Raw genomic sequence first — 21180 nt, 5'->3', positions numbered from 1 at the left:
GTCTCTAATGCCTTAAGCACAAGCATACTTTATATATATATATATATATATATATATATATATATATATATATATATATATATATATATATATTATATAATATAATTTTTTTTTTTTTTAATGGCCCTCGACATTTCATTCTTTTGGATGTCCTTTATTTGATTTAAATGATCGTAAATGTACTTGTTTATATAGCAACACTTCACAGTCTCAAAGTAGGTGCACTTGAGGTTTAATACATTTTTTATGTGTTGGTTGATGGCAGAAAGAGGTTTGTTAGTTTTTTTTGGTGTAAATGCATAATACTTGCACTTTGCAACTTTAATATTAATTGAGAACTCATTTAGGTGTCTTAGTTATTGCTGAAATGAACATTAACCCCAAGTACACAAAATGCAGGGTTTCACAAGTCATTCATGTTGTCCCAACGCAAATTAAGTTATAAATTTAAGTAGATTGATCACAAAACAATTAAGTTCAACTAAAAAAACCACAAGAATTTCAGCTCATTTAAAGTTTGGAGAAGCAGCAAAAATATATCTCATTTACAGTTGGCTCTGATTTACCGTTAATATAAACAACTTTATTTTTGGGAGTTCCATTTGCTTCATAAGTTTAAGTTGGCACTGGCTATTTGTTTTTTAGTTTTAGTAACTCAAGTGGGTTTCACTTAGTTCAAGCCAGCATGTCTTATTAAAATATACATGGTTATTTGTATGTTTTTGTTATTTATTATTTTCAGAAGGATAAGATCTTTCTGTATTCATTTGCCATTACTGCTAGGTATATTAGTGCAACTCAGTGGTGTTCAAACTTTATTTTGAAGGTCCGCCTTTAACTCTTTTTGGAACCCTGATGCACTGGCACCTCAAAAGGTGGTTTTCAGTCTATTCAGGCTTATTCATATGATCTACACTAACAGTATTTACACCAGTTTGCTGTAATTAGACCAACCTGCACATTAGGAACAACCTCACAGTAGACAATACTAAAATAACAGCAGCATGCAAATGAAGAAATCCAATGGACCACCAACACAATAATCACTAAATAAAAAGGAAACGTTGCTTATTATTAAAACGTTTTATTACGCACTAAAACGGGGATATTTTTTAACATGACATTGAAACATTAAATCTTTATTACATAATTTGAACAGTCGTTATGTCGATCTAGTATAATGTGAATGAAATGGAATACTTGTATAGTGAAAAGCGCATTATTTTAGGCGCCGATATTTTAGGATAAACGGACACTTCTTACCTTCTCGAGTAGTTTGTTGTACGCCAGGACACATCCAGCAGATGGAGCCACTTCCCCGGTGTTTTACGTGACAACAAAACACGTCGCTCGCCTACGTCACTCACGTCGTACGTGTTTGAACGTGGCGGCGCGAAGAAAACGAGATTTATACTCTACATTCGGTATATTTCTCTTTCTACACATCTAACAAGATCAACACCTTCAACAGGCAGTTGTTTAAGTTAGAAACTTTCTTCTGTCGTGATACAGATGTGCTCGTATTATTAACAGAGCAGGCATGACAGCCACGGTAAGCTACAAACAATTAGCATGTTTAACTTGCATGAACTATTAACTGTAAATCTAAAATCAACATCTCCTTTTCATTGAAGAAATAATTCACTAAACATTATTGTATTGATATGTTTGTTGACACAGGCTTGTAGTAAATGGAAGGGGTTGTTCAGCGTTGGAGAGTTTGAAGATGAGGTTTGAAGTGTATTTTTCATTCGTTTTAAAATTAATTTAAAATATTTTAATGCAGTTATGACGCAAACTAAGTTTACAGTAGTTTACAGTGTCTAGTTGAGTAACACGTATCTTGTAGACATCATATAGTGGTTAGGGATTATATGAGCGATTGTGTATTTAAGTATTTTCTTCTAGCTTTTAGAAATGTTATTCACAAATGACAACAATGTTGAACTTAATTTTCGTCTATATTTTCGTATATATAAGTATTGTACCCCACAGAAATATATAGCAACTGTTAAAAACTTGATAATAATGTACTGTAATCAAATTTATCGCATTGAATTTGACCCAGAAATGAACATTTCTCACCATTTACTCTCCCATTTCATCTTCATTCCATCTTCCACTTACTTCCAAGTGCAATATGTCACTTGAGTCTGGGTAAATGGTGAAGAAATGTTAATTTTTGGGTTATTTTTTGGGGGGAGTTGTTTTTGTTTTTCATAATATAGCAACATGTAAATGTAATTTTAAATTGAAATAATATTTGAAAATATTTTTGCTATTGTATTTCACTTAATTACATACACCCAGGGCCATTTATATCAAAGTTGATATTTAGCTGCACCATATTGGTGTTTTGTAACAGTTTTTATGAGGTGAGTTGTTAGCTCAACCCCCAATCTGGAGGACAAGGACATTCATACATACATACATACACTACGGACAGTTTAGCTTACCTAATTCACCTGTACCACATGACTTTGGACTGTGGGGGAAACCAGAGCACCTGGAGGAAACCCATGTGAACATGGGGAGAACATGCAAACTCCACACAGAAATGCTACTGACCCAGCCAGTGCTTGAACCAGCGACTTTGCTGTGAGGCGACAGTGATACCCACTCCGCCTGTTATTGTATTTTAAATCATCTTAATGCAAGCTTAATAAACAAAACGCATATACTGCTGCTCATTGCTAGTTCATGTTAGCCCGGTTTCATTAAATAACATTTAATAAAACATTAGTCAAATACCAAGTTATATTTGTTGACGTTGAATTTGTATCTTTGCTTAGTCATCATTGATTTTTCATCTGCAGGATTTGCTTGAAGCAGATTGGATGTGTCCACCAAAACCCACATCTTCTACCACTCCTTCTGGAACTCCACCATCTGCATCCTCGCATGTAACAGCTGAAAAATCCAATCATGCTCAGCAGAGTTGTGTTGGCATGTCATCAGATTCTAGTTCTGTGGCGACTCTTCGTATCCCAACATATGGCACTATCAGTCTCCTACCAAACCTCACTTGCCATCAGCCGCTCTCTTCCTCAGTTTCTTCCCTCCGAGCGCCTGCGTCGTCCCTGCAACATTCCTTCAACCCATTAAACCTCCCACCCCCAGCACCCCTCAGTGTCCCGCAGAGAGACCTCCCTCCTCAGGATGACTTTGACGACTGGGATGTGGATTTGGAAGAACTGGACAGCATTCCTCAGATGATTTCTGAGCCACCAAATAATCAAACCTCACAACTGCGCTGCATTTCGCCTGCTAAACGAATGAGACCGGCAGCATCGGGGATGTTCTCTTGTGGCACATTTGCTGCAACCTGCTCATCGCCAATTTCACAGCCTTTAGTCAACACCTCATTTGCATCCACCGTTCATGTCCCCATGCATCCATCCACCCCCATTCAGAATCAAAATCACATGCACCGCATCACACAAATCTCACGGTTTCCCAGACCCATGACTCCCAGGCCTCCAGGAGTGTCAGCTGTGTGCCAGAGGAGCATTTCGACCCCGAGGACCCCACTTCAGCCCAAAGGATCTCTTTTTCACTCTGTGTCCTCCACTGCTGATTCCTCTTCCACATTTACACCTCGTCCTCTCAACACACCTGTCCTGACCAATCACCTGGTCCAGCTGGTGTCTGCAGCTAATAAGACACCCCAGAGACCACAGAGCCGCATGATGCCAGCCAAAGCTCGCCGTTTCCCCGGGCCAGCAGGAGCATTGCCACAGCAGGTCAGCCAAACACCGTTTCAGCTGATTATTGTTAATTACACCAGTATGTACTGCCTGATGTACTGTTTTGTTACGTGTATAATAATGTTCCTTAACCTGGGGTTCTCTTTCTGTATGTGGAATGTTCAGTTGGAGTTGATTAATTATGATTTGACACAATCCGGCATAGTTTTGTTCTTTAAAACTCACCCAGGAGTTGGTCATAGAAACCTGTTCGAGGAAAAGGCTTATTTTATATAAACATGATTGGATTCTGTCATTTTAAGCAAAGGCGATTAAAGTTTCTAATAACGAGAGCTGGGCGATTTGAAATCTCGTTTAATTGAACATTTTAACATGGTTACGATTAGTTCACCGACAGGTTTTGTACAGTAAATATGCTTACATACAGTATTACAAGTGGGAGAATGAAAGGTGCATTGTTTGATTTTAAAATAATTGAACGAAACACACTATCTATTATCTATGACTATTTATTGAACCTCAGCGTTGAACAACTGAAGTTTAAAACACACATTGCCTAAAATCAACAGTCACTTATTTTTTTATAAAAAAGTGAAACTAAATAACTTGTACTTTTGCAAACAAAATAAATTATTTTCAATGTTTTTCATATTAAAAGTAGAAAATAAGCAGTATCTTTTTTTTAAATAAATTCATGTATATCCTGTAAATAATATTTTAAACAGTGCTTTCCTTGAGTCTTCTGTAAACAAAGATTTTAATGTAAATAATAATTTTATTGTAATGGAAAATATGCTCTCTCTGGTGCAGCTTCTAATCATTGTCAGTGTAGTGCAAATATGCAATGTGTATTTACATATTTTGAAGGATGCACGAGACTATTAGTTTTCGACGTAGATGTAGATAATATTTCAACAATTGTACTGTGCTGCTTTCAAAAACTGGACGAAAATGTAAGAAGTTTGTTTTCATTCAAACATCTTAATTTTAAATCTTATACAAGAATTATGACAAATAATGCACATTTTATCAATATTTCAGAAACCACATTTGAATATTACCAGTATTGAATTCAATGAATCGTATTAAAGTTCTTTAAACATGACAGTTTAAAGCACTTTTTTTTTTATTACTCATTCAAAACATAATTTCTGATATTGTGATGTAAATATCAGGGTGTCCGTAAGGGTCTTAAATTTCCTAAACAAAATTTTAGCCCTTAAAAAGTCTTAAATTCACAGATATATTGTCTTGTCGGTCTTAAATAATTAATCAGGTCTTAATTTTAGAAGTTGTCGAAGTAATATTACCCAATCCGGCAGACACCCATCCAATTACCAACAATCTTTCTAAAGTTTTATATAGATGCATATTATTTTATATATCTATTAAGTTTATTGCAAAGAGATGATTATTTCACAACAGCTGTTAGACATTTTACTGAAAATTTGTTTAATTAAATTACCTACTCGGGGAAAAGAAAGCTAAAAACAATTATACAATTCCTCTAATAATAATAGCAATATATCCCTTTAAATAATCTTCCATTTACACAAAAACTATTTACAGAAGTAAGTATTAGTGGACAAAATATTTATAATGAAACTTAAGGTTTTAAAACAGAAATGCATTAGGTTGAGTTATACTCATTTGGACTAAAAGCAAACATATATATATATATATATATATATATATATATATATATATATATATATATATATATATATATATATATATATATATATATATATATATATATATATATATATATATATATATATATATATATATATATATATATATATATATATATTCTGAATATTCGTGTAATTTTCTTCATAATAAATATACATTTAACACATTAAAATATGTGGTTAAGAAATAAGTATATTTGTTTTTTTTCAATTCCATTGATCCACATTTAAGTCTAAATCTCATTCATAATGGTCTTGAAAGTCTTAAAATTAACACCATGAAATATTAAATGTAAATGAAATGTTAAGTACAAAAGGACTTGGCACTATGCTGGGGTGTGAATTACAAAGGTGCTTGATTTTAAAATTATTAGTGATTTAAAACTTACTTTAATTTGGTGTCTGTGAAAAAGTGGGAATCCTGTAAATCTGTAATCAATGTAATCTAGTCCTTCAAAATAAACACAAGCACATGCAGCAATCTAAGATAAATCCATCCAGACCATCATTAAAGGATACAGGATATATCAGATAGTCTCTGATTTAAGCGAGGTGCAATGAACCATTCCCTGGAATTTTTGTATTCTCATAGATTGCTCATTGTTTGTGTGGCTTAATTGTCTTGTAGGTCAGTGGGCAGAGTCTTGATGACATTGTTGTGTCAGTTCCTCAAACACCTGCACATGGAGCTGTTGCACGTCTAAGAAGTGAGGTATGTGAATGTAAATTCGAAACTCTTGCTTGTGAATTTGAGGTTTGTGGTGTTATATTTTACTATTATAGGTATTGTATCTTATTTTACTAAAACTAAGCACGCGATTAGATCTTACTGAAATTATTTACTGACAAACATACATAAAATAAAAAGAATACTCTCATAAATTTTTTTTTTGGCATAGACTCAAAAAGATATTAATCCATATTGACATGTCATCATGACACAGTTGCTGCAGGCTTGTGGTTTACACGCCCCTAATGTGTATCTTCCGCTCTGACACATTTCAAAGGTGCTGTATTGGATTTAGATCTGGCGACTACAGAAGCCATATTTGAGTTGAGTCTATTGTCATATTCAAGAAACCAGTTTGTGATTATTTGAGTTTTGGGTCATGGTGTCTTGAAGTAGCCATCATGAGGTTGATTCATTGTGGCCATAAAGGGATGAAAACTGTCAGCTACATTACTCAGACAGTCCATGGTGTTTACATGATGCTCGACTGGATATATTTTCTGTTTGCATGCTTGAATAGGTTATCTAAATCATTCTTGAAAACTGCCACCAACAAACATGCCACAATTAATGTCTCTTGAATCACCTTTCTGCCATTGTTATTAACTTATTAACTTTCTGCAACTTATTAACTCATTAGCTTGCCATATGATTTTCTGATTAGATATTTGTGCAAAGAGCAGTAATTAAAGTGGCCTGTGAGCATACTATAAACGGATGGATAGATCAGTTTTAAACACTGTTGTTATAGGGGCAAAAACAAAATGTACAAAAATTGCTTAAACTTTGAGTAAAATTCAATCTAAGCATCAACATCTTTATCTAATATCAGCTGATAGCACCCAACTAAATCTAAAATTGTTTGATAATTGGGTAACTCCTAATTTTAAGGTGTCCTTGTTGCATAATTCCCATGTACTTACTATAGTATATACAAAAGCTCCATGCAGCTACCCCTGACAATATCAATAAATAGTTACACCTTAGAATCAAGTGTAACCAATCAAAGCTCCTAATTAAAATGCTACAATGATAATTTGTTCTTTTTTTTCATGCCATTATGTTTTAAAGCTCTACATTTTGTGTGTATTCACACACATTCACACTTTTGTCTCAAAACGCCCTCAGACTTGCACTGCTTTTCTCAGCAGGTCTCCAGCTCTCAGGTGAGTGAGGAAGAGGAGTTCAGCAGGGGGCCGTGGGCAGTGATGAAGGCTGAGATGGGATTGGATGAGAAGAACCCTTCATGCTTCCTGCACTCTTACAGTGTTGTCATGGTTCTTCGCAAGGTGAGCTATTTAAATCTCACGGCACACTGTATTACAACGAGCTTATTTTATGGTTTGTGCATGCAATCTTGTTAAGCATAGAACATTGTTGGTCTGATGATTTCTTCATTTTACCCAGATTCGAACAATAAACATTTGCATTGCTTTTATTTACGCCTGAAGTGGAAATCCATGACTGTAATCAGGACAAATGAGGATTCTCAGCTCCCTAAATGATTAACACAAACATAATCACCGTTGTCATCAGTCACCTTAAAGTGATTATTAATGTAATTTTAATGTGTTTTGCCCAGTGTGTCATAACGATCCTCTGCTAATGGTACACGTGTGTTAAATATTCATTAGGCTGACAAATGCTGATTAGTTTTTCACTTGATTCATTATCAGTGGCCTTGAGGCTGAGCTGCAACTTATGTTTTTTTCCCATTCAGTTTCTTTCCTTTTCTCGTGTTCTCTTGGTGCTGCTTTGTAACTTCTCTCTCTCCCTCTCAATCCTCCAGGCTGCTCTCAGACAGCTAGCTAAGAATAAGGTCCCCAATATGGCTGTGGTCTTGAAGAGCATCACGCACACACATGCAGATGCAAAAGCTGTCTTCAGGGATCCCACAGGTACTACAGATAATTAGGGTGGGATGTACACCACCAGCCAAGTTTTAGAAGACCAAAATTATCTAATGACTCAACAAAATGAAAACTGTATTTTAGCTGTTTCAAAGTGGCCACTTTTTTTCATAGTCAGCATTTATAGAGAACATTTTATAGAACGCATTCTAATGTGCACATCTGTTGCTTAGTTTCTGTTGCTGTTATTATTATTATTATTATTATTATTATGTTATTTTGAATATTGGGAAATGTAATATTTAGCCAATTGATATTTTTGTGAAAACTGATTTTTTTCTGTTAGTAGTTAGAACATAAAACACCTTTTTAAAATGTTAAACTGGCTTTAAACTTAAATTGCTTGCTTTTACAGTCTAGTTGAATGATTATTCACTTTATCCACTTCAGATGTTTACTACTACTACTACTACTACTGCTACTAGTACTAGTATAGCCTGTCTTATGCGTATAGTTAATTATCTTATAGCATATGTTAGTTATGATTAGTTTTTTTTTTTTTTTAAACAGCCCCAGTGCCCAGTGTTGTGTTTGTATTTATGATTAATTCATGTAGCACTGTGGTCCTGCGAGACACGACATTTCGTTCCTCTGTATGTCTACACATGTAGCGGAATGACAATAAAGCTCAACTTGCCTTGACTTACCAGTACTAATAGTACTAGTTTCACAAAAAATATACAGCATCTACTATTAGCTAATCAAATATTTATTAATTATTTTAGGACAGCAAATCAACATATTAGAATGATCTTTGAAGGATATTCAAATACAACACATTTGAACATTTCCACAGTATTTCTGTTTTCACTATATATTAGACATCAAATGAAAGCAGCTTTGCTGAAAATGAAAGACTTATTTCTAAAAGATGGAAAAATTGTATATTTTTTCAACACTTTTATCCCCAAGCATATGAGTACTTGATTTGTATTAATGATTAGCTTTTATATATTTTCATGTTCATGTAAAGAAATTAATACTAGGGTAAAAAAATTATATTTATCGACAACAGTAATTTTGTAGTATTTAAGCATATATTTTTAGAAATTGGCTAAGTCTATAATATATAAATTAAAGTTCCATTTTCAGTGGTTCAATTGGTTCCCATGTAGGACTGGGGGATTAAAATCAAAATCTAAATTAATTGAACATTTTAACGAATAGTGAACAATTATTTTATTTATTTGTCCTTCTAGTTCACTGACAAGTTTTGTACAGTAATATGCTCACAAATTACAAGTGAGAGATTTTTGAATAATGGGTGCATTGCATTTTAAAATAATTGAAGGAAACGCACACTATCTACTATCTATGTCTATTTATTGAACATCGACGCTGAACAACTAAAATTAAAACATACATTGCCTGAAACGAACAGTCACTTTTTTCTTATGCATTTTGGAAAGAAAATAAAACATTTTCAGTGTTTTTCTTATTAAAAGTTGAAAATAAGCAGTATCTCCTCTAAATGAAATAACGTTTGTGTAATCTGTAAATAATATTTTAAACAGTGCATTTCTTGCAAAAATTGACCTAGAAAAGTTGTATCGATTATTGGTTCTGATTGTCGATATCGATTACTTTTTGATTAATCACCCAGTCCTATTCCCATATCCATCTCTCTCACACCAACACAATCATGTTTACTTTGAAATCAGGAGCTCCCTGTCTGAACTGGAGCTCTTGCTCTGATTGCACACTCTTGTTTGACTCCTCTCTTTCTGTTTCATTTTCTTTATGAAGGTGAGATGCAGGGCACAGTTCATCGTCAACTGGTGGAAGAAAGACAGGGAGAGCTCAAAACAGGAGCTGTGTTACTACTCAAACAAGTAACTATCTTTTAGACCTCATTATAAATGCACTTACAGTAAGTATGCAGCATCAAATGACCATATACTTGGTTTGATTGGCCAACCTGGGCATTTCTGATAAACTGCCATGTCATATCGACTCATTGTATGTCTTCTCCTCAAAATCAATAATCTACATTGTCTGAGTGAGGTAAAAATTAAAACTAGCCTCACACAGGACAAGAAACACTGTGCCAAATTGCACTGTGCCACATTACATCCTTAAAATACGAACACCGTATTTTCTATGGATGTGCAAAAAGTGCTTACATTTTTATTAAAATTTTACACTTTAACAGCTAAGTGCCTAGGTCTGTATTCGACTATATTCTGATTATAAAATAAGCGTTACACCTTAAGAGCTGTTAAAGGAACTGTATGAATCTGAAGATACACATCAAACTTTCACTGTTTTGGCTAGCTTAAAGCGTAGACTGTAGAAGATATTGACGTAGTATCTGTAAAGTCACCCATAGGTTTCTGAAGAAAGCAAAAGAAGCTACAAGTGGGCGTGGCCAACCGTCGACATTTTGTTCGCGCATCATTGCACCAACAGGGGGATACCAAACAAGGGCAAAGAGGCGATGCATGAGTGGAGCTACAGCCTGCTAGCATTTTGCTTAGACAGGCTTTTCTTTAGGAGAAATGCTTAATACTTTATTACCTGCTACTCGTTTGTGTTCTGACCACATGTGCTTGGTTGTATACTATATCAATAAAGTGTTTAGACTTTTAAAAACACTGTTGTAATACATTGAGCAACTAAGCATTGTTCTTATGACGTTTTCCTACAGGAGAAAAACGCAAAATTACTTCCTAACACTTAAAATACAGTCTGTGTTAGTAAATGTATATAAGTATATAATAAGTATATAAGTATATAATTTTCACTCACCTGGGAAATTGAGGCTACGTGAATGGTTTTTGAGCACAATTAAGTGCACACAGCATGCCATATTAACTGATAATTGTAAGAAATAATTCTAAAAAGCAACTGACTGTGTAAAGCTACATAAAACAAAACAAAAATATGATTCATATCCTGAGTTCAGCAGCTAATCAGCCGGAATCAGCTAAGGTGATGTGACTGCGACCAGCGAGACCTAGCTGTCACTCAAGTGGCTCCGTCCTTAATTATGCAGGCTTAATATAACTTAATATACACAAAACGGATGAGTTATAAAAAAAAATCACCCCCTCATAGTTGTCATGAAGGGTAATATTAGCTATATGAACCAAAGTCTTTCTTTGTACCATGCTGTAAACACCTTTTTTTTCTGATGTAAATTGGCCGTTTTAACAGAATAGAAATAGAAATGTGCTCTATTATGGAGCCAGGACTAGCAGAATTTTGATGAATTGCAGTTTCAGTTACTTCTGTATTTGCTTCTTAAGGGAGAGCCGGAGGTTGACGCTTAGCTTAAATGCACCGTATGCAAACTTGCATTTTTTTTTTCATTAAAATATTTAAAACTCTATTGTTATATTTTGCTTACTTATTTGCATACGTTCAAATTAAGAGAAATTAGCAATTTTAACGGCGTATTCACACTAGGTTTAGTTGCCTTGAACCGTGCTAAAGTGTGATTTTTGTACTCATTGAAAACATTTTAATGTTGTGTGTTTTATTAGACTGGACAGAACAGCATGATAACAGAACCCTAAAATGTATCTAGTAAAAACAGTGCGAGTGATTCAGCAAAGGGGTGTGCAATTAATCGAAAGTTCAGTTTCGATTTCGGCTTCTAACGATTATGAAAAAGCATTAATCGAGATAAAATGATTATTGCATCATATACCGCCCCCTTTCTAGTTGTACACATTTGTTGCTCTGCAAAGCTCAGTTTCACTGAAAATTACTAAAAGCATGTACTATAATGTAACTTTTGCAGCACGGGATGCGCATCATTCATTGATCTACATTCAAATTATTCATGTTTTTAAAAGCGCGAATGAGATCGCATGCTGTTGTGTGTGTGTGCGCGCTCAGCCTAAGAGACAAGCAGAGCACAGGCATCTAAAGTCATCTTAATGTGAGCGCTTTAATGGTTATATATAGGTGTCAAAACATGGTGTTTAGTGAGTATTCATATTAACCCTCATTTGTGTAATAAACAAACGCACTGCTCTTAAAGTGACAGCGCACAATATTCATGCTGCTGACTGTTTTTATCATTAATCAAGCAACCAAAGGAGAAAATCACTCAGTTTTTTTTCTTACAGTGAAGATGCTTAAAGCACAGTTTGTTTCATATTTTCATTCTATTGTATTTATTTCTCTTTCCTTATTTACAGGGAGGAAAATAACTGTGTATATAAACAGTTAAAGTCAGAATTATTCGCCCTCCTGAATTATTAGCGACCCTTTCCCCCCGTAATTTCTGTTTAATGGAAAGATTTTTTTCAGCACATTTCTAAACATAATAGTTTTAATGACTCATTTCTAATAACTGTTTTCTTTTATCTTTGCTTTGATAACAGTACATAATATTTTACTAGATATTTTTCAAAATACAAGCATTCAGATTAAAGTGCGATTCGAAGGCGTAATTAGGCAACTGATTGTATAATAGTAGTTTACAATTAAAAAAATATATTGCTTTAATGGGGCTAATAATATTGATCTTAAATAGGTTTAAAAAAAATTAAACCTGCTTTTATTCTAGTCAAAATAAAACAAATAAGACTTTCTCCAGAAGAAAAAATATAGCAAATACTGTGAAAATTCCTTGCTCTGTTAAACATCATTTGGGAAATATTAATTTAAAAAAATCACAGGAGGGCTAATAACACTGACTTCAACTGTAATCGTTTTGAATAATCGTGATTACATTTATGACCAAAATAATTGTGATTATGATTTTTCCCATATTCGAGCAGCCCTAAGTCTTACTTTGCTGTTAATTTTTACAGCTCATCCATGAACTTGATTGTCCTGTAAGATGTAATGAAGACCACAACTCTCATGATTCCACACTCAGTCACGGCAACATCAAACTACTACTTTTGTTTTGGTTTTAAATACACACCAGCAGAAAAATAAAGTACATACTGTGCCTTCAGGAATGTTTCTTGCATATGGTCAATTGATAACTTTTTCCTACTTTAATTAAGCTCATCTTAACGGAGCTATGCCACCTTCATGGCCATTAAATCATAATCACAGTATTTGCAGATCATTTTCTGCTCTCTTCTTTATTGTTTTCAGATTTTCAGTGTAATAAAAAAGTAAAAAAAATATATATTTTTTTAAAGGTGGGTGTTTTCTCACCATCACACCGAAATCACTACCTGAATGTTACACCCAACAATCTTCTCCGCATATACCCACCTGATGGGATCTTTCATAACACCCAGCCATCCAACCTTCTGCCGGTGAGTCACATTGTTCTGCTTTCCAATGCATTTTCCAGTTCTGTTTTTAGTTATTTTCCAAACCCTTTCCTCCAGGTGTTTAATGAACCTAATATGCACTGAGGAGATGCTCCCCATTTAAACCACTTGTTTTTGTATTGCTCAGTCCTTTCCTATTGCGGTGCACACACACCCGCAGGAGCTTGCATTGCGCTGCGAATCCTCCAGGCCTGCGGGGGGTCCTGTTTCTCAGATGGAGCTCCACTTTGATGAAGAAGACGACGGTGAAAATGCAGTTGAGGAAAGTCGTACGGCTGATGGTTTAGACATCTCAGCTGTCTCTAATGAGCCCTGTCAAGCATCTGAAGTGTTGGAAACCGCAGAGGACACAGCGTGGGACGCAGGTGTGTATGTTGCAGGATCGTCAATTAAGAAATGTCATACAAACTAGAGTGCTGTTTTAGTCACAAAGCAACGCTGGTGTGCAGCAGCAGTATTTGTGCGTGAAGTGGAGTGAGGATTATTTATGTATATTCGCCTGCTTTTCTGTAGACACTGCAGCGTTTAATTCAGGTTTTCTATTGCTGCTGCTGCTGCTGAGAAAAATGGCTGGGATGTGCATTTTGCATATTGTGACGTAACCCATTTAACCACTGTAGAAAATAGTAAACTAGTCACAAATTTTTCTTAAAATTGAAGCATTATTTTTATTAGACGTATTTATGAAGCAGTATTATTTATTTTTATTGTATTTAAAAGTCTGAATCAGAGTAGTAAATCTTAAATCAGAGTGGAACGTTGTCTTCATGAAATCTATGCAAAGACTAAATAATAAAAAAAAATTGTTATCAAATACAAATATCTAAACTTCTTTAAAGATAGATTTACTTGACTTGAAGTCTTGTTTTCTGATATACTGGGGTAATGATTAAACAAAAGTATCTGTCAGTGCGGTATGAAAATGGCTACATTTGTTCTTTTTTTTTTTTTTTTTTTAATCCAAAACTTGCACTTTTTTGCCTTAAATTTGTTTTAGGAACTTTTTCCAATTAAATTCATTTTAATATAAAAACAAAACTTTGCTGTGTTGCTAATAATTGTGTGTTCTCCCTATAATAAGTCATATATATATATATATATATATATATATATATATATATATAGATAGATAGATAGATAGATAGATAGATAGATAGATAGATAGATAGATAGATAGATAGATAGATAGATAGATAGATAGATAGATAGATAGATAGATAGATAGATATATATATATATATATATATATATATATATATATATATATATATATATATATATATATATATATATATATATATATATATATATATATATATATATATATATATATATATATAAATAAATAAACATTTCCGAAATGTGTTACCACATTTTCTTTACTTTGTGATTGGGGGTGTGGCGCCCTGTGGCTTTCAGACTGACACAGACACAAACACAAGGGGTTATGGTGTTAATTTGTTTCTTTTAATGACAGCAGTAAATAACTGAACAATTATATTGTTTAACTGTACAACCGAACAAGCTAAACATTTTACATTTTTTTTATTTTTCATAATTTGTCTTGACCTGCAAATACATTAACTTTTAAAATTTGCTTAAAGCAGCAAATGCTTCTGTAATAAGTATTTATTACCCTGTTCATGGTTGGGAAGTCCCTCTAACAGTTTACACTGCTGAGAGGAGCACAGACGCTCTTGATTCTGGAGGTCATTAATAATATATTACCACTAATACTGAAATGTTAACGTGTTTTAGAATGACCAAGACAACATTTCAGATGTTTTACAGTGTGCTCAGTTACTGGTTTGTCCATTCACTCACATGCTCTCTTATAACAAAATCACATGACCTTTGTTTAATGTGCTTACTGGAATTTGTTTGGTGAAGTGTTTCCATCGCAGTTTATGCGCATCCTCTCTTATCGAATAAAAAGTTTATCCTACTCAGTTATGCACATGTTTTTTTTGCACAATAGGTGGATGAAAACATAGCTACTAATCACACTACAAACAAGTCATGACTAGAATGCTATAAGAGAAAATAATCATTTATTGTTTACCTGGTCTTTTGTCTATGATTATGTCAGCTCACCTTTTCTAACAGGTCTTCAAATTTGAGCGGTTCGTTCATGTCACACTGACAGTCCCATTTAAGCTTAACCAATGCACACAGTCTGAGCCGAAAGAAGCCATAATTAGTTCACCTTTCAAGTCTTCTGGTTTTTGAGTTATTCGTTCATTGTGTGACAGTGTGTAATGAGAGATGACTCAAACCCGAGGACTCGAGAAATGAACGGATCAAATCTTTTTCCAGCTCTAAATGCATATGATCTTCTGTCTTTCACATAATGAACGAACGACTCAAACCCAATAGAAGACTCGAAAAAGAAACTATTCTTTTTCTCCACCTGCACAAATGTGCGCGTGCGCAAATGAACGAAGCACTCCCTGAGAGAACTCCTCGTTCTCAACTAACATAAAAAATTTGTTCAAAATGATTCGCTTGTCAGATGTGTCACTTATACAGCAGAGAGTGGCTGTGTGGAACTCCACCGTGCGCGATTCAGAGAGCAGAAATTTGTAAACACGCGACCATGTAGAGACAGAAAGGACTTGCCTTTGTGTAAATAAGATATTACAAACGGCTATTTAGCTTGTTTACTAAAAGAAGTTGTTTTCTGGCGCTGTATAGAAAATAAAATTAACTTGACTTCAAGGGGGGCAGGGTAAGCCGTTGGAAGGGCGGGGCACCACCCTAATATAATGGTAGGAGAAACCCAGCGTTGTTACAGACTTCCTTTTTAGACCATAAATGACTCCATACTGCCTTGACAAACTAAACTGTACTGAGGAAAGTGTTATGCCATCTATGTCAGATTCTTTACAAATATTGAAAATGGATTTAGTGTAGTATCACTGTCAGGCCTAGAATGAGCTGATGTGATTTTTCTGAATATAGACCAAATTTGAGCAGATCATGATAAAGTTTTGCTTATCACACACCCCTAAGCTGGATTCATTTTCATTCGGGAATTTTTTTTTCACATCATTTGAGCTTTTATTTAAACTCACGATAACAGTTTTTCTGATAAGAATAATTCAATCATCGTAATGGTTTTTATCAGGAAATTCACTTGACTCTATCAGATTTCAACAAATAATGTTTTGTATTCCAAACAGTGGGTGGCATGCTATTCTGAGCTCTGTTTGCTGTTTGAAAAGGGAGATAATTTCTTGGTGTCTGGGCTTTTCTTCCCATGCCCGAGTCCAGTGCCTTTAAACTGCAATTTTTAAATTTGTACATTAATCTCTTGCTTCCTTTTTTTAAAGATGACCTTGATGAGCTGCTCGGGGAGTTACCTGTGGAGTCATATGATGGATTGCACTAATCACACAGTCACTTTAAACACTAAGTATACTTGTAGAGCTCATATTAGTACATGCATCAACTGTATTCACCGTTTAAAAAACATCACCCACTAACCAAAGACTTCACTACATTTATTCAAGCTTTATGTGAACGGTTGTAAATATGTACAAAAAAATTATTTGTCACAGGCATACATTGAATTAATAAATTACTGACGAGACCTGGAAAGATGTGTTCAGTTCTTTTTTTTATAATACTTTTTTTAGGGCTTTTCACCTTTATTTGATAGGGCAGTAGAGAATTGACAGGAAAGCATGGGGAGCATAGAGAAGGGAAGGATCAGCATAGGACCGCAAGGTGGAATCGAACCGGAGTGCATATGTCGACGCACTAACCACTACACCACTGGCGCCGACAGATGTGTTCAGTTCTTGAGGTATGCTGACAAAGGCAGTAGCCATGACACCTACTATTACAATTAAGGGTGATGATATAAAAACAGGTGTAAACGGGGTCTAAAACATTCTGAGCTTTTCCAGTTGCAACCTCTTCCACAGGTAGTTGAAAATACATTCGATAATGTTGCATTTTGTGGTTGAATGTTTAAAAGGGCACAAAAAGCAAAGCGTAATACAGGGACATGATTTCAGTCACTGAATTGAGTGTTGAAATGAATGATGTAAATGCCTGATCCTTTGGACGAAGTTAATGAATACCTTTTTTGAAACTTAAATTTATATGTAGACTATAATGCATGTACATGTTAAAGGGACAGTTTTACACCCAAAACTAAACATGTACTTGCCCTCAAATGTCCAAATCTCTGTTTACACAAAAGAAGATATTTTGAAATACTATGACTTTCATAGTAAGAGAAACAATGCGATGAATATTTTAATCAAGTTTTATATTAGAATTGTTCCTTTAACTAGGTGGATATGATTCTGAATGATCCAACTCCTTTTTTTTTGTTTCCACATTAAAAACTGCTTCCCTCTGGTAGGAGATATAGAGTCCCTAAGTGCAGGTTGAACCGATATAAGAACTCCTTTGTACCTGTTTCAGTGGGTTTATTTAACAAGAGTTTATGTTAATTAGCATTATAATATAGATTTTCACAACATGTTACTGTAATTTTTCACAGTTAAATACATTATCACTTTTACAGGATTTAACTGTAAAAATTCACAGTAGTGCGTTGTATTCATAATTTTATTGTGAAGTTAATCAAATAAGCGTGATTACAGCAAATTACTGTAAAAGGATTATATTTGCATGTTAGTTATAGGAGTTCAAACTCTTTATTATATTCAACGTAGACATTATTACAAATGAACTTTTATGCTAGTATTAGCACTTTTTTGATATTTAGAAATAACTGAATGTTATTGCAGCATCAAAAACAATTTGGTTACATCTTCAAAAATAACTTGAAAGAAAATCCTGTTTTAAAACGACATGAATGTCATTGTAAATTTAGATTTTTTTTTTGGGTGCACTGCACTTTTATTTAATTTTAAAAGATTAACATGGAAATGTGAAATAATTTTTTATCAACAAAACTTTGTTTCGCCAAAAACCTAATAAACTAGAACAAAAGTAATTGATTCATTTACATTGTCATTTAGCAGACGCTTTTATCCAAAGCGACTTACAAATGAGGACAAGGAAGCAATTTACAAAACTATATAAGAGCAGCAGTGAACAAGTGCTATAGGCAAGTTTCAGGTGTGTGTAAAGTCTAAGAAGCTAAGAATTAGTAGTGTTTTTTTTTTTTTTTCTTTTTTTTTTTTTGAGAGAGAGAGGCAGTTACAGATTAGGAAGGAAAGTGGAGACTAAATAGTTGAGTTTTTAGGCATTTCTTGAAGACAGCAAGTGACTCTGCCGTTCTGATGCAGTTTGGGAGTTCATTACCAACTGGGCAGATTGAATGCGAGAGTTCGGAAAAAGTGATTTCTTCCCTCTTAGGGATGGAACAACGAGGCGACGTTCATTCACAGAACGCAAGTTTCTGGAGGGCACATAAATCTGCAGAAGAGAGAGAATATATAAGAAGGAGCAAAGCCAGAGGTTGCTTTGTAAGCAAACATCAGAGCTTTGAATTTGTTGCGAGCAGCAACTGGCAGCCAGTGCAAACGGGTGAGTAGCGGAGTGACATGTGCTCTTTTAGGTTCATCAAAGACCACTCGTGCTGCTGCGTTCTGAAGCAGCTGAAGAGGTTTGATAGAATTAGCTGGAAGCCCAGCTAGTAGAGAGTTGCAATAATCCAGTTTGGAGAGAACAAGAGCTTGAACAATGAGTTGAGCTGCATGTTCAGATAGGAAGGGTTGGACCTTTCTGATGTTATTGAGTGCGAATCTGCAAGATCGAGCAGTTCTAGAAATGTGGTCAGAGAAGTGTAGTTGGTCATCAATCGTTACTCCAAGGCTTTTTACCATTTTGGATGCAGTAACGGTTGCCCCATCCATCTGGATTGAAAAATTATGGTGTAGAGTCGGGTTGGCAGAAACTTCAAGCATTTCCGTTTTCGCGAGGTTAAGCTGAAGATGATGATCTTTCATCCAGTGTGAATTGTCTGACAGGCAGGCTGATATGCGAGCTGGAACCGAGGGATCATCAGGGTGAAAAGAGGTATAGCTGGGTATCATCAGCATAGCAGTGGTAGGAAAATCCATGTTTCTGTATGACTGGTCCTAAAGATGTCGTGTAGATGAAGAGAAGTGGCCCAAGAACAGAGCCCTGAGGTACCCCAGTGTTTACATGCTGTAGGTTGGACACCTCTCCCCTCCAAGACACCCTGAATGACCTGTCAGAGAGGTAAGATCTGAACCATTGAATAACAGTGCCTGTAACGCCCTGTGACTCAAGCGTAGATAGCAGGATCTGGTGGTTTACAGTGTCAAAAGCAGCTGATAAATCCAGCAAGATGAGGACAGATGATTTAGAGTCTGCTTTAGCCAGTCTGAGATCCTCCACGACTGAGAGCAGGGCAGTCTTAGTTGAGTGGCTCTTCTTAAAGCCAGATTGTTGTTGTCCATGAGGTTGTTTTGTGTAAGAAAGTTTAGGACTTGATTCATAAAACCAAACACTGTTAAACACCCAAAATTATTTCAAAGTCAGGGTAAATGTCAGAATGACTAGCCGAGGAAAGCCTGCTCACAGTAAAATATTGTTAATTCTACAAGATAATGCTGTGAAATCGTAGTAATGGACTTCACTATCTACTGTGAAGTTACACTATATGGCTGTAATTTCGCAGTAATTTAATGTAACAATCACAGTAAATTACTGTTAACTACCTCACAGTAATTTGTGAATTTACATACAGTATTTTACTGTGAAAGTAATGCAATTATTAGCCAGTAATTTACTGTGAATTTAAGGTCAAATCTTTTACAGTGGACTGTATTTTGTATTGTTTTTGTTTGTTTTTATGGTATGTCTGCAGCAATATGGTGATGCCCATAAGAAATTTCATTTCAAGGACAATAAAGTTTACTACTACTACTGATAATAATAATAATAATAATAATAATAATAAACAAATCTTATGGAAGTCAATGGTTACAGTTTTTTTTTGTTTAACAGAAGTCAAACAGTTTTGTGACAAGTGAATGAGGAAATGACAGAATTTTCAGTTTTAGGTGAACTTTCCCTTTAAAATGGTATAAATACTTTATTAGTTACTGCACTTTGTATAATAATTATTTTTTTTTTAAGTGGAATAAAACAAGGTGTAAACGGGTGTGTGTGTGTGCATATATATATATATATATATGTATATGCATGTATATGTATATGTATATATATATGCATGTATATAAATGTATATATATATATATATTGTCTACTTGCATTGTGATTTGATTGATCAAAATCCCTATTTATACCAGGTGTAAACAAGGTGTTAGCTAGCATTAGATGGGCTGAAAGAACATCTTCGTAGATCAATGTTAATTTCATGCTGAAATTAACCAGTAATCTGATGTGTTATTTTTTTGGCAAGCCTTCCTTTTGAATTTAAATCATCCATTAAGGCTACAGTTTGCCAGCTGGATTCCTTCTTGAAGGACACAAATGGCGTAATTAGTCATTTCTGATGCACTGGTGGAGTGGCTGGTTTGTTCATGCTGTTTAAAAGCTTTTCCATGCCTTACCGTAAGATGTCTTGAGTGCTTGACATTATTTGATAATTTCATTGATTATAATTGGAAGCCCTTGCCTGTTGCTTTGTCTTTCACCAGCCTCTTTTGATTTACATTTTTACCTGTCTTAATTAATCTTTATATTTTTTCAATTGCTCTGTACGGTCTTGGTCTCGCTGTCTCAACAGCATGTCGCTCTGCATGCTATTGATTTCTAGATTAGGTGTATTCACCGGGAATCATTATAAAGTCATGAAGGAGCAATTACTTATTCAGTCATCCCGGCATACCTTGTGTCTAATTAATTGATTAAATATTAAATTTCCTGTCCTTTCTGCATAACTTATGACTTGAAGAGAAGGAGGTTTAAAGCCAT

At 34.6% G+C, this 21180-nt stretch overlaps 1 protein-coding gene across 3 annotated transcripts; it reads left to right on the top strand.

Annotated features, from left to right (window-relative positions):
* Positions 1–1191: 1191 nt before the first annotated feature.
* On the top strand, positions 1192–16887 carry hrob (homologous recombination factor with OB-fold). 3 transcript variants are annotated; one of them, XM_056454043.1, is made up of 10 exons: positions 1216–1552; positions 1681–1731; positions 2817–3743; positions 6030–6113; positions 7283–7420; positions 7921–8029; positions 9788–9873; positions 13150–13269; positions 13415–13652; positions 16620–16887. In XM_056454043.1, exons 1-10 carry the CDS (start codon positions 1541–1543, stop codon positions 16676–16678), a joined length of 1824 nt encoding a protein of 607 aa, XP_056310018.1. In that variant the 5' UTR covers positions 1216–1540; the 3' UTR covers positions 16679–16887. The 3 variants fall into 3 exon arrangements, with proteins under 3 accessions (XP_056310019.1, XP_056310018.1, XP_056310017.1); XM_056454042.1 differs by having other exon boundaries at positions 1217–1552; positions 7280–7420; XM_056454044.1 differs by lacking the exons at positions 13150–13269; positions 13415–13652; positions 16620–16887 and adding an exon at positions 12808–13123 and having other exon boundaries at positions 1192–1552; positions 7280–7420.
* The last annotated feature ends 4293 nt before the right edge of the window (positions 16888–21180 follow it).

The sequence above is a fragment of the Danio aesculapii genome, chromosome 3, assembly GCF_903798145.1.
Source record: "Danio aesculapii chromosome 3, fDanAes4.1, whole genome shotgun sequence".
Lineage (NCBI taxonomy): Eukaryota > Metazoa > Chordata > Actinopteri > Cypriniformes > Danionidae > Danio > Danio aesculapii.
The sequence above is the reverse complement of the archived record's forward strand: the minus strand, read 5'-3'. Positions and strand labels throughout refer to the sequence as shown.

Coding starts and splice junctions, on each gene's coding strand:
- hrob (XM_056454042.1), top strand. Junction 3,744..6,029: donor CAGGAGCATTGCCACAGCAG/GTCAGCCAAACA, acceptor ATTGTCTTGTAG/GTCAGTGGGCAGAGTCTTGA. Junction 13,653..16,619: donor GGACACAGCGTGGGACGCAG/GTGTGTATGTTG, acceptor CTTTTTTTAAAG/ATGACCTTGATGAGCTGCTC.